Source organism: Ovis aries, chromosome 17 (genome assembly GCF_016772045.2).
Source record: "Ovis aries strain OAR_USU_Benz2616 breed Rambouillet chromosome 17, ARS-UI_Ramb_v3.0, whole genome shotgun sequence".
NCBI lineage: Eukaryota > Metazoa > Chordata > Mammalia > Artiodactyla > Bovidae > Ovis > Ovis aries.
Window position 1 is genome coordinate 12,834,765 of NC_056070.1, and position 14,713 is coordinate 12,849,477.

The 14,713-nt window shown below is 43.7% G+C and overlaps 1 protein-coding gene across 14 annotated transcripts in view; it reads right to left on the reverse strand.

The window, feature by feature from the left end:
• SMAD1 (SMAD family member 1) overlaps nt 1-14,713 on the reverse strand; it is an 82,898-nt gene that overhangs the window by 32,239 nt on the left and 35,946 nt on the right. For all 14 annotated transcript variants that reach the window (XM_060400624.1, XM_027956253.2, XM_015101506.3 and 11 more), the window contains exon 2: nt 13,883-14,460. In XM_060400624.1, the coding sequence (XP_060256607.1) occupies nt 13,883-14,282 (400 nt within the window). In that variant the 5' untranslated portion in view covers nt 14,283-14,460. The remainder of the gene's footprint in view (nt 1-13,882; nt 14,461-14,713) is intronic.

Consider the following 14,713-nt stretch of genomic DNA (forward strand, 5'->3'; position numbering starts at 1 on the left):
GCTTCCTGTCCTGTCTCCATCTCTAACTAGCTGTGGAACTTGAACTTCAATTTTCTCACCTTGTTAGATGTCTAAGCAGCATCCCTTCCACCTCTAAAACTCGATATAGCATCAGTCTCAATCCTCGGGTATGTAGATTAAGTTAGAATGATACAGAGAAGACCAGCATGGCTTTATACTAAGCTGACAAGAAAATTCAGTGTCCAGGTGTTTTGGTCAGAAGGCTTTCAGCCACAGAAAAACCAATGGCTTTAGATTAAGAAGCCCAGGGTCCTGGCGGGGTGAATTCAGGCACAGGAGCCTCCGTTTCCCTGCAGGGCTAGAGATCCTGTTCTGGGAGGCTGAATGTGGCTGGCTCCTCTCTCCAGCTCCTCTTCCATCCTTACTCCAGGTTCCTTTCCTCTGCCCAATATGTATTTGCTTAACTCCCACAGAAGGAAGGTGCTATGTTATCAGAGACTTCATAGCTTGTTAGAGATTAAAAAAAAAAAAAAAAAAGTCAGGTGTCAGCTTAAAATATCAGGAGAGGAAAAGGTCCTTCCTAAGGTTCATAGGAAGTTTAAAAAGAGTTAGAAGCAGGCTGTAGCTTTGGACTTCTGGATGGAAGTCTTGCTCAGTTACTTAGGAGCCAACGGATGGGGAATTTACTCTTTACACTTCATTTCTTACTAGTGAAATGGGAACATTAGTACTTCTCACAGGTTTCTTTGTATTTAATCATTTACATTGTGCCGACTTATGTCAAGTACTGTACCAAATGTTAACTAATCTATGCTGGGAAAGATTGAGGGCAAGGGCAGAAGGGGGAGGCAGAGGATGAGATGGTTGGATGGCATCACTGACTCAATGGACAGGAGTTTGAGCAAACTCTGGGAGATAGTGAAGGACAGGGAAGCCTGGCATGCTGCAATCCACGGGGTCGCAAAGAGTCGGACACAATTTAGCAACTGAAGAACAGTAACAATCCTCATAACAACTCTGAACACGGAGGTAGAGACTACCTAACTTGCCCATGAATATACGACTAGGCAGCAGTGGAGACAGGTGTCTCTTGATGTTGCTCAGGTCAGTTTTAACAAGTTCCTGGGCTCTGGTCAGCCCTGGCCTAGTGGGCCTAAGCATCTATTGGCCGCTATTGATATGGAAGTCCTTGGTCATTTCCCAGGTGTCACAGCAGGCAATCATTTGCAGCATGCAATTAGTTCTCATTCTGAGATCAAATTTGATTCTGTAAAATATATTCCAGGAAACAGACACTTGTTATATAATGATGAAGACTGACTGATGGGAAATAAATACCAATAAAACCTCCAGAAACATGTGAAGCACAGGTGTAGACTCTCAATTTACCATTTTTTGTTGAGTCACGCAGTCGTGTCTGACTCTTTTCGATCCCATCGACTGCAGCACACCAGGCTTCCCTGTCCTTCACCATCTCCTGGAGCTTACTCAAACTCACAGTCGGTGATGCCATCCAACCATCTCGTTCTCTGTCGTCCCCTCTCCTCCTGCCTTCAATCTTTCCCAGTATCAATCAGGGTCTTCTCCAAATGAATCAGCCCTTCCCATCAGGTGGCCAGAGTATTCGAGCTTCAGCATCAGTTTTTCTAATGAATATTCAGGGTTGATTTCCTTTAGAATTGACTGATTTGATCTATCAATCCCAAACTTAAGCAGCTGGTGCACATTATGTATTTTGGATTAAATCCTCTGCTACTGAAAATTTTGGATACCTTTCTCCTTTGTCAAAGAAAGAAAACTGGCTAAGTGTGGGGAATGACTCCTTTAGGGAAGCAGCAGTGTGGTGGGTGGCAGCATGGACTTTGTAAAGTTGAAGTTTGAATGCCGCCTCGCCCCTTAAAGCCACGTGACACGAACAGCAGCTCAGAGGCCCAGCTGCTTGGCATCTCTCTGCACCTCTTACAGCTGAGGTCAGGAGGAAATGAGCATGCACATGAGTCCATGAGCACGGTGCCTGGCACATAAAAAGCAGCTGTTTTAATTTTTACTGTTACTGTTATTAATACCATAAATATTGCCCCTGGAATAACACACATCTGAACTGCACAGATCCACAATCACGGATTTTTTTTTTTTTTTTCACTAAATATGTTCTACATGATCTTCAGGTGGCTGAATCCCAGGATGCAAAACCGTGGATATGGAGGGCTGACTTTAAATTCATACATGGATTTTCCACAGTGTGGAGGGCTCTAAACTCCAAGCTGTTCATTAATCAACTGTACTATAGTCTTCTGAAGATGTGTTTGGTGAAAACATAACATGAATTTTGTTTTTATTCTGAAGAAGATGTGCACAAAAGTTATGCTCTTTGTATCACTGTTTCAGCCACAATTTAATGTTCCCAGAGTGCAGAAAGCCTGTTCAAGTGCATGATTTAATCCTCAGCATGACCTTGGAAGGTAGATATTATCACTCCCCATTTCACAGGTTAACAAACACAAGCTCAAAGAGAAGGAACCAGCCCAAGGTCAAAATTACCAAGTGCCAAATTTTAGTCCAAGCCTTCTGACCCAAGCTTCTACCCCACCACATTTTAAACTTACAACTACGGAGAAGTATCTCCTTAACAGTTCCCATTTGTCCTGAATTTCCTAGAGAACTCCACATCTGCCAGTCAGCATTCTACTGTAAGCAACAGCCCTCCTCTCTCATTTACTGTTGTTGTTTAGTCACCGAGTTGTGTCCGACTCTTTTCAACCCCACGGACTGTAGCCTGCCAGGCTCCTCTGTCCATGAGATTTCCCAGGCAGGAATACTGGAGTGGGTTGCGATTTCCTCCTCTAGCAATTCTTCCTGACTCGGATAGAAAGTGCATCTCCTGCATCGGCAGGCGGACTCTTTACCACTGAGCCACCTTGGGAAGCCCTCTCCCTCATTCACTATCAGCTTGGATCCCTGTTTTTATCCTCCAGTGGCTGATAATTCATTTCTGACCTTAGTCATCTTGTTGGTCATACTATCTGCCTTAGCCAGGAACAGCCCCTTCAAGTTGACCTGAGTCCTTAGGACACGCTCCTATCAGTTTTCTCTTTGAAAAATAACTCATTTTAACATCAGCTGTTCTTTTTCCTATTGAAAAGCTGTCGTTAGATGTTTCAAAAGCACTTGCCCACAATTCTTTCCTAACTTGACCACGGTACCTAAATACCTGTCTGCAAACCAACACAATGTTGTAAAGCAATTTTCCTACAATTAAAAAAAATTTTTTTTAATGTTTTCTTTTAAAAAACAAACAAACAACAACAACAACAAACCTTTCCAATACAGCACCATACCCTGGAGACACTTTTTACATGCTTAAAGAAACAACACCATCACAGAAAAAGTACTGCTGAGTCTGCTACAGAGCTAGCTAGATGGAATTATAGGGAAACATACAGGAAAAAACATACAAGGCAATTAATTTCACTCTGTTGCCATATGTAGGTTTACCTTCAGTTTACAAAAAGCTGCCCAAATAATTCTCAAGAGTCACAGTCTCTCCTTTTGCCTTTTCCTGACTGAAGAGCCCACCCAGGCAAGTGGGCAGGGGGTCAGGTGATGTGTGACCAGGTGAGCCATACTCTTAACTCAGGTAAGAAACGGCTGCTTTGTGAGAGAGAGCAGGGAGCAGAGGACAGCAGCATCTCAGAGAGCTGCTTTGGAGATGACATCACAATGCAGTAGGATGTGAACCTCATCTTTCACTGTAAGATCTACTAAATGGACTCCAGAGCGTAAGAACAAGCATTTAAAGAATGGGGTGGGGGCGGAGGACAGAACTTAACGTGGTGGAAAGACTGCGCTTCCAGCGCAAGGAATGGGTTTGAGGAGGGCTTCTCAGGTGGTACTAGTGGTGAAAAACGCACCTGCCAATGCAGGAGACACAAGAGATGGGGGTTTGGTCCTTGGGATGAGCAGATCCCCTGGAGCAGGGCATGGCAGCCCACTCCAGTATCGTTGCCTGGAGAATCCCATGGACAGAGGAGCCTGGCGGACTACAGTCCACAGGGTTGCAAAGGGCTGGACACGACTAAAGCGACTTAGCATGCATGCACATAGGGAACTAAGATCCTACATGCCCACTGGTGAGGTCAAAAATAAATAATTTAAAAAAATTTTTTTAATTAAAAAGAAAGTCTATTCCTCATATAGCTAATAAATCAAAGCTTACTAATTTTGGAAACTAGATTCTCTCAAAAAAAGAAACATACAGACATAACCAGGGGAGAAAAATGCCAAACAGTCCTTTGTGGATCTAAATTTCTTTATTTAAACAAAGTCTCTGTTTCCAGATTTCTTTCTTTCTCAGAGAGGTTAACATTACTTCTAGTCATACAGCCCACGTGGCCCGTACCAGTGTCATGAAGAGCAGACTGAATGGAATGCTAAAGGGCAGGCTTCGGTGCTGACGGTCATGCCAATGGAGAAATTCAGTTGAGGGCACTGGTAATTAGGAAGGTGAAACGGGTTAAGGGACAGTTTCAGTCCCTTAACACATCTGCACCCACAGGGAAGAACTGCTGCTGACGTCATGAGTGCCTAGACCAGACTAAACGCAGCGAAACAAGTCTGCAGCCTTTCAAATCAGTCCTGAGACCAGCATCTAACAGTGCCACGCTAGCAAATTAACAAAATTTGTTTTTCAGTTCTCCTTTCTCCAGGCCCTCTTGAGATTTTTAACACCGTAGTCAGGGTAGCCTCCAGCTGCCAGAAGTCCCTCAGCCCTGCTCTGTAAAGCTCCACTCTTTCCTTCCTTATCTCCTCCCCAAACAAATCTCGTTTTTCCAAATATCAGGGCTGAGGTCTGGTGATTTGGCTAGCTCAGGGTTATCAGGCATGCTGCTGGGTCATTTGAGAGACTACTGCATTTCAAATTAGAAAAAGACAAGGAGATGGGACAGTTTCGGGAGAAAGAAATGTCCAGTCTTTGCTTTGAAGCTTTGAACTTCTAATACCAAGGAGGCTGAAAGTAAAACCAAGAGAATCAGCCCGAGATCATTACAAAAGCTAACCTTCCCCCTCATTTCTCTCACTTTTCAAGGGTCCATCAAGGGCCTAAGGCACTACACCAACCGAGGGCAGGTCACCTGCAGCGTCCCCACCACAACCACACAAAACACTCCCAGACCCACAAGAAATTGCTGTTTGAGGAGGAGCCACATGTGGGGATCAAAAGCCCCAACACAATACTCACAGGTCTTAATGTTAGTTCACCCCAAGCTAGTCTTGGAAGTTATTAGCTAGGCTTTTCCTTTTGATTGAAAACATTACTATCTCACAATTGCCATCAGTGAACTACTTTATTACCAGTGTTTCTCTGTGGTTTTCAAAATTGCTTTTCCATCAGCCGTGGTTCTTTGAGTGTGTGCTTGGTTTTTAATAGCTGCTGGCTGGCTAGTTTTCCTACAGCCTTATGAACTGGAGGAACAACAATGCAACGGCGATGAACCTTAAGTGAATCCAAAAAGTCTGAATGTATCTTCTCTAGGCAATGGCACCCCACTCCAGTACTCTTGCCTGGAGAGTCCCATGGACAGAGGAGCCTGGTGGGCTGCAGTCCATGGGCTTGCTAAGAGTCAAACACGACTGAGCAACTTCACTTTCACTTTCACGCATTGGAGAGGGAAATGGCAACCCACTCCAGTATTCTTGCCTGGAGAATCCCAGGGACGGGGGAGCCTGGTGGGCTGCCGTCTATGGGGTCGCACAGAGTCGGACACGACTGGAGCGACTCAGCAGCAGCAGCAGCCCACCTAATTGTTGCAGAGACAGAGACGGAAGGAAGTAGAGGATAATGGTCAGGAAAACAAAAGTATGAGTAAGATACTTCGTACAATCTGCGGATCACAGTCTTAAAACTTCAAGCTGGGAAAGATCTGGCAATAAAAAAACTCTGCCCAGAAACAAGTCACATAATAATTATCTAGATATCTGCTTCAACTTATGTAATTCATGTACTTTTATATTTTATGTACAAATAATACATAGTAACTGCTAAAGCTTACCATGAGTTCATCCATTCATAAATAACACAAAACCAGTGCCCCCAAATCAGGCACTAAGAACAGCTGCTCAAGGAAAGAAGAAAAGAGCAAAACAATCAACGTCATATTTTGTCTTGGGTTTAAGATAAAGGAAACCACTAAGAGATCTGGGTATAAAATCCTACACACGATTACATTACTTCATCCGTTTCTAATAAAACGGCAGATGACAGTGATGAAATTATCAGACACAAGCCACATGCCAATGATAATACAGGGGAAAAAAGTTTGCCATCTAAAGTCCATGTCCACGTGGCTGTGCCTTGAGCCTGGATGGAAGCAGTAGTAGCGAAATGCTTTTGCGAAACAAACCTTCCACGTGGATGGGAGAATAGAGCCCTGAGTGGACGATGGAAAAGGAACTCAAAGGCTGAGGACACCGCTCTTGCCCCAAGGATCCCCTCCAGCAGGAAGTCTCTGTATACTGCCTCAGTGGCTCTCACCCACCATCCAGCCTCAGGCATAAATGCTCTACAACCTTTAAAGCATTCTTCCTTCATCTCAGGGTCACACACATCTCTCTCCCACACCAAAAGTAGGAGCAAACCATCCAGCCTAGGACCGCACACACACAGTAACTCGACTCTGATACATCTGTATCAGTCATTCCTGGAGCACCCGTGTGGTGATTTTCCTTAGTCTTGACCTTCCTTATGAAGTTTTTTTCCCCCTGGCCTACTTTATTAGTAATACTCTCTACTGTAAGTCTCCTCGTAAACTGATTTAAATACTTGGTACAATGAAACATATACAGACACACATGTTAATACATATATATCTGGACCACCGCACAGACTGGAACACAATGTCCGACGCATTAGAGTCAGGTGAGCTGAGTTCTAGGGGCACCCCCAGGCTTCTAAGAGTTGGTTGTGTCCCCCATACACACTTGTATCATTCAATTTAGCACACTGTGCTGTACTCTCATGCCTGTCTTTCCTCTGTGTGTGTGTGCGTGCGTGTGTGTGTGTGTGTGTGTGTGTGTGTGTATGTGCTGCTCAGTCGTGTCTGACTCTTGGCGACCCACGGACTGTAGCCGTCCAGGCTTCTCTGCCCGTGGAATTCTCCAGACAAGAATACTGGAGTGGGTTGCCATTCTCTTCTCCAGGGACCCAGGGATTGAACCTGGCTCTCCTGCACTGCTGGCAGATTCTTTTCAGTCTTTCTGGGGCAGACTCAGTTCCTGGGGAGCTGCACATGAATTGTAGGTGTTTGAGTGAAAATAAATTTTCTTTTTTTTACAAGGACCGTTTTAAAAGTCTTTATTGAATTAGTTACAATAGTGCTCCTATTTTATTCGGGGTTTTTTTTCATGGGGTGGGATGGTTAATTCTGTGTGTTACCTTGACTAAGCTAAAGGATCAGCAGAGAACTGGTGAGACAGTACTTCTTGCTGTGTCTTTTGAGGGAGTCTCCAGAGGACAGAAGCATTTGAAATGACAGACTGAGTAAGGAAGACCATCCTTGCCAATGTGAGTGGACTGCACCCAAATGCTGATTGGGAACAAAGAGCCTGGAGCACGTCTTCTCCTGCCCTTGCATACCAGTGCTCCTGGTTCCCAGGCCGCTGGGCTAAAACTGGGATTACATTAAGAGCCTGCCTGGCTCCTCAGCTTGCAGACAGTGGATTGTGGGATTTCTTGGCCTCCACACTCATGTGAGCCAGCGTCCATAATAAATCTATAACAGGTATTAGGCTTCTTTTTAAGCCTTTCAAAAATTTATTTGGAGGAGGGCATGCCATGCAGCTTGTGGGATGTGAGGTTCCCCAACCAGGGACTGAACCCAGGCCCTCATCACACAGTACTGAATCCTAACCACTGGACCGCCAGGGAAGTACCAATAGTAGCCTTATTAGTAGGATAATTAGTAAATTTTTAAATTTAACAGGATCTCATAAATACATAGGATCTATATCTATCCTATTGGTTCTGATTCTCTAGAGAACACTGAGTATGATGCACAGGTCATAAAGCTTTAACCTTTATAGTTGATACTGTTGATAGTTAATCCCAAATCTTCACAACTGCTTCCAACTGCTTCTGCGTCTAACTGCTGCATCTAGGTATCTGGCTTACAGCTTCAGTTACCAGACTCCTAGATATCCACATCATTCAGATAAACTTGGAGGCAGAGTTAATACTCCCCCCGCCCCACCCTTCCCCATCCTCCAAATGGATATACTAATACAAGACTGTAAAAAAAGGCACTTTAATTACATAGAGGTTTTTGTCATCATTGGCTCAAGAAAAAAAATCACATTAACAACATGAAGAAACACATTACAGATTTTTATTCTATTTTTGAATATTAATTTTATTAAATCTTGAGCCTTCAGTATAGGTCTTTTTAATATTCTGTGTGACAAAATGAAACTACTCGTAGAGCACCTCTGCTGCCTGCCAGACACACGGTGTGTCTTGAGGAGGGGCACTCAGGTGACTGATTCAAGACTAGCTGCTTCTTTCGTGGATCACCATTTTTAGATTCAGATAATGGCAGGTTCACATGCAGCTGTGAGAAATAACAGAGAAATCCTGTCTACCCTGTACCGAGTATCCTCCAGTGGTGACATCCTGAAAAACTAGCACGGGATCAGCCAGGACACGGACACAGATACAGCCAAGACACGGAACACTTCCATCCACCCCACGGTCCCTCCCCCAGGCTGCCTTTACAGCCACGCCCACTCCCCTTCAGATCCCAGGAACCACCCATGCACTGTCCATTTCTAAGATTTTAAGGCAAAATTTACAGAGCTAGGAACTACCCGGTGACTGAGGCAGCTGAAGGGGCAAACGCTGCACTCAGTCAACAGGTGAAGAAGATTTTAGGTGAATTCTGAAGAGGATTTTAGGTGAATTTTAAACAGCTGGGAGCTATGATGCTGAACATGAAAGCAGCACCAGGAAGCGAACACCAGGGTGTTACTTGAGAGATCCGAATCAAAATTGCAATGTCAGAATTTCAAGCTCAGATTCGATATGGCCTTTGAAGTTCAAAGCAGAGAAGATAATTCTCAGGAACCATGTGAAAAACATTAAAAAAAGAAAAAAAAAAAAGACAGGAAATCTCCACCAAGGCATTTTAATGGCGGCAGATAGCAACGGAATGGCTTTCACTCCACAGCGAGACAACTGACTTCATCATGTCAGCATTTTCTTTGGTCAAGAAAGAGAGGACCGCCATTTAACCCAACCACTAATAAGTAGCCTGGACTCTAAAGATTACCAAAAGTCCAAGTAAACAGCCGCCTGTTACATCATCAACAGGGTCAGAGTCTTCAGAAGCCGCAAGGACTTCCTCTTTCCTACAACTGTCCACACACTTGCACACAAGTCTTATTGCTTTCTATCAATACTTTTCCCAAAGATGCATGTTTCATAATGGCCAAGCTACCCTGGACCTTGGTGCTAGCTCTGGTAAGTACTTACCAAAAAAGAACAAAAGAAATTAGTTGTTCAGTTGTGTCCGACTCTTTGTGACACCATGGACTACCAGCCCGCCAGGCTCCTCTGCCCAAGGGATTCTCCAGGCAAGAATACTGGAGCGGGTTGCCATACTCTCCTCTAGGGGATCTTCCCAAACCTAGGGATTGAACCAGGGTCTCCTGCATTGCAGACAGATTCTTTACCGTCTGAGCCACCAGGGAAGCCTAAAAGGTTCTTGCCTCTCACACCCTATCCCATTGTTTTTTGGGTTTTAAAAAAAATTTATTTATTTATTATTGAAGGATAATTGCTTTACAGAATTTTGCTCTTTTCTGTCAAACCACAACATAAATCAGCCATAGGTAAATCGCACTGTTAACTGTGATGAATACAAGTGTTCCTATAACTTTTGGTTTCTTCCCAGACCACTACAATTTTTAGACTCTTTTGTGTCTAAAAAAATCAAAACAAATGGCATAGGTTAAAGAAAAACAGCAGTTACTTAAATCCATTAAAATTATTTTTGGTCAAAGAAACAGAGATAGTAAAAGATATCGAAAAGAACAATTAGAAAATGTCCATGGGTCAAATAACAAAGCATTCCTTTCTCCCTGTCTACTCTCCCACCCCCCTAAAGACTCACTGTATCAGAATGCTAATCTTTATAAATATCAGCAGGAAGGGACATTCTAGAGCAAGCAAGTCAATTTTATACCCCTAACAAAATGCAACTTTCTAAATAAAGAGGGATTTCAAACTCTTAACTCATTAGCATCTCTTTTCAGTAAGAGACCTCATCTTGTCAACTGGACTTGATGACTTGCCTGGAAACCAGTGGTTCTCACACTTTAAGCCTGAATCAGGATCACCTGGAGAGCCTGTCCAAACACAGACTGCTGGCCCCATCCCCAGAGTTTGATTCAATAGGTCTGTGCAAGGATCTAAAAATATGCATTTCAACCAAGTTCCCAGGTGATGCCAATGCTGCTAGTCTGGGGACCACACACTTTGAAAAACCACTGCTCTAAACCTTCCAGACACTTGCAGTTTCTCCTGGATTTTCCTCCTGAGGTCTCAACAGGGGCCTTGGCAGAAAACAACAAATTTGGGAGACCTGATTAACTTATGCTTCAACGGCTAAACTGCTCTTTGAAATACTGTATTTGAAGTAAAACAGTTCAGAGGTAAAAACAAGGTTCAAAGGAATGCAGTGCTGAGCTGTGCCTCTGCAGCTCAGAACTCCGCCTTGTTTCCCAGTTCACAGAAACAGCCAGGAGTGTGCCCTGCCGCATGCCTGAGTAACTGCGAGTATGCGGGGCTAAGGCCCCCCAGCACTTTGATTTAGTGGGGCTTTTCCCCCACAAAGTGCAGGGATTGCTTCATGGTGGTCTCTGAAAAAGTCCATTTGTTCTCAATCCTCTTCACAGTATGAAAAATATAAGGAAAATCCTGACCTGTTCAAATTCACCAGATCTTGTCCTCGTAGGTTTTGAGAACTGGTCTACATATGGCTCCCCATTCTTGGCTAAAGGGGAGGATGAAGTGATATCCATGGAGTCTCAAAATGCCTTATTTTAGCTGGTTTTCCAACTCCTACCTGTCAAGTCTTTTACATGTAAATTACTCAGTTCAGTTGCTCAGTCATGTCCGACTCTTTGCGACCCCATGAACCGCAGCACGCCAGGCCTCCCTGTCCATCACCAACTCCCAGAGTCCACCCAAACCCATGTACATTGAGTCGGTGATGCCATCCAACCATCTCATCCTCTGTCATCCCCTTCTCCTGCCCTCAATCTTTCCCAACATCAGGATCTCTAAATTACTAACAGTAACAAAATCATTTCCGTATTAACTTTTAATGTTTTAATATTCATCTAATGTCAGATAGTAATGGCAATGAAAGGAAACAAAAGGGAAGATAATGGTCAGAGGGTACTAACAAACCAAAAACTCATCTGTCAAAAAAGAAGAAAATGGCCAGAGAAATTAAAAGTAGTGTTTGCCTTTAGTATCAGAAATGTACTGAATTGTGCTCATTATTAAAAGTACAGATGTTAATTATGCACATGGTTCCTGCCACCTTGGAGCTTGACTTACTATCCTGCAAGGAAGACTCAGGAGAAGGAGAAGAAATGAGGCACGTGGGAGGAGTGCATCCAAGCGTTCCCACGTGACTCAACCACACGAAGCGTGTGCGTGCTCAGTCACGCTCAGCTCTCTGTGGCCCCATGGACTGCAGCCCACTAGGATCCTCTGTCCATGGGATTCTCTAGGCAAGAAGAATACTAGAGCCAGTTGCCGTTTCCTTCTCCACAGGGTCTTCCCAACACAGGGATCAAACCTGTGTCTCTTGCCTCTCCTGCACTGACAGGCAGGTTCTTTACCACTTGTGTCACCAGGGAAGTACATGAAAGAATCAAAGTGGGAAAAGAAGCTGGCACGGTAGGCGAGGACCAGAACACACAGCTGTGTGTACAGGAATGGGAAGCAGGAAGGTTACACCGCTAGAGCGTGCAGCCTGGAAGAACACTCTCTGTAGTGCACTAGTCCCCCTGCAGGGGGCACCAGTCAGGAGGCAACTGCTGCTGCACAGGGTGAAAGGTCATACATAGGATGGAGGGAGAGGTCTGGAGAAAACGGATCCACAATGTTTTCTCAATCCAGTTCTTAGTTGTCTGACACACAGGTCACTTAGTTTATAGGGACCTCAGTTTTGCCGTTTGTAAGGTGGGATTAGAATCTTCCCTCTGTACCTCTTAAAATTACTATGGGAATCAAAAAGCCATGTACCTGAATGACCCTGTTGTATATATTATATGTTAAAATTTACATCATGGTGGATCTAACAAGCAGTGAAAGAATGCGTATATTAGAACAAGGAGAATTCATCAAGATTGTTGGAAAAAAATCAAGTACAGTTCTAGCCATGAACAACTGTAACAAAATGTAACTTTTAAAAGGATACAATAAAACCTGGTTATCTAGAAATACTGATAAACCTAAGAAAAGATGTGCAAGAACTTTCAAGGAGAAAACCTAAAAACCTAAATAAATTTAGAAAAATATTATGCTCAAGAGCACAACTATGTCAATCCTTCCCCACATGAAATCGGTGAAATTCAAATGAAACCTCCTGAGGATTTTTCACAGGCCTTGACAACGTAACCCTGAAGTGTGTAATACAGAACTCACAAAACCATGATGTTGAATGAATGCAGCAAGCTATAGAAGGATACTCTAATATCACTATACAATACCTTTAACTATTCAAAATACCAGTACATACTGTCAAGGATTCATACATACAAAACAACAGTAAAAAGCATGCCTGGGAATGATGTCCATCAAATCTAACCATCAAATTCGGAACAGTAGTTACTGAAGGCAACTGGGTGGTGGATACAAAGATGCTTATTATTCCCTTTTGAAATGTCATAAATATTCCATAAGAAACCAGAATGCTTTTCATTTGACAGTCAGGTTAGTATGGGATATAGCATAGTTCCCAAACACCAACCCAATAGCCCCTATCAACACTATCTGGAGTACATGTGACACATGGACCAAAAACCAAAAAACAAAAACATGGATCACTGGGCTCTGCCAGAATAAGAATTTCTGGGAGAGAGCCACATGAATCTAACACACAGCCTCATTTGGGAACACCTGGTAACCATCAGCTATTAATAACTAATCCATCAACAAATTTGATTCCAATCTGACACTGAGATATTTAAGTGCCTGAGATTGCCTAATCACTTTCCAACTGATGCCACTGTCTAGAATGTGGGTCTAATTAAAGTCAAAACCTAGTAAATGTTAAACCTTTATTATGCTTCCTCCACCCCCTTCAAGGTCACACATGTAAAAACTAGGAGTATCTCATATAAAGTAATAGTATCAGATGATTCCACAGCAGAACATAATTCCTTCATATCCTCCACACGGAGTATGCCATCACAAAATTCTACTGGAGATGATAAAAAGCGCTATTTTTAAGGATAAAGTGATATAAGTCACTGGCAACCACCCTCAAGTATGTAGACAGCAACATCATGCTTCTTTCCTGATTTTCTTCCCTTGCAATAAAATCATAGCTACCTCTGTCTTGAGAAATGCACAGAACCAAAGGGAAACATAAAGAATAAATTTAGCAAAAAAACCAATTTATGGAAAGGTAGATGTATTAATGCCTCCATGACAGTTTTCACAGCCCTGCTCCCAAGACATAAAGTTAACTAGAGACTATGCTGTTAGAACGGATGACCCTTTCAAGGACTGACAGACATGACTTTTCCCCTAATTCTTAGAAATTACAACAACAAAAAACACATGGAAAGGGATGATTTCGAGAAGCAACACAGATCTGCTCAATGCCTCTACAGGAACGGACTCACTCACCGGGGCTTTCTACTCGCTTATAGTGGTAGGGGTTGATGCACACCTCCTTCTGCTTGGAGCCGAAGGGAAACTCGCAGCATTCCAACGGCTTCAGTTCGTGGTGGCTCTGAAGGTCGGGCCAGCGCCACACGCGGCAGTAGATGACGTGAGGCAGCCCCTTCCGGTGGGAGACCTGCAGTCTGCCGTCCAGGGAGCGGGGAATGGTGACGCAGTTACTGGGCTGGCCCGGGCAGCTCAAGGCCTTTTCCAGTTCCTCCATGGCACCCTTCTTTTTCTTCAGTTTTTTCACCAAAGCATCAACGGCCTTCTCTGCCCATTTTTCTTCCTCGTCACCCTGTTTCCAGCCAAGAAGTCTCTTCACAGCTGGACTTGTGAAGGAAAACAAACTTGTCACGTTCATGATGGTGCTGCGCACACTCCTTGTGGAGGGAGAAATACAGACGTCCCCAAACGCGGAAGGACAGTGAGAGAGGCTTCACTTTATCTACATAAGATTCTCCTTAGCTGCTTCGTGCGGAGGTCCTGAAAAGTAGAAATGACCATTCCTGGTGTTTCCAAAAGGAACCCAAAGCGAGCACCTAGAAAAGAAAAAAGGGGAAAAGATGTTTAAAATCATCTCCACCACAAAATCACAATTTATTAAACAATTACCATGGGCCAGGTACTATTTTAAGCGCTTTTATGTATTACAGTGTGCTATGGAATGGACTATGCACCCACCCACCACCAAACTCATATTGAAGCCTCAGTGCGACTCTATTTGGAGGTGGAACCTGGAGCCTTTAAGGAAGTAATTAAGGTCAAATGTGGTCATGAGGGTGGGGTCCTAAC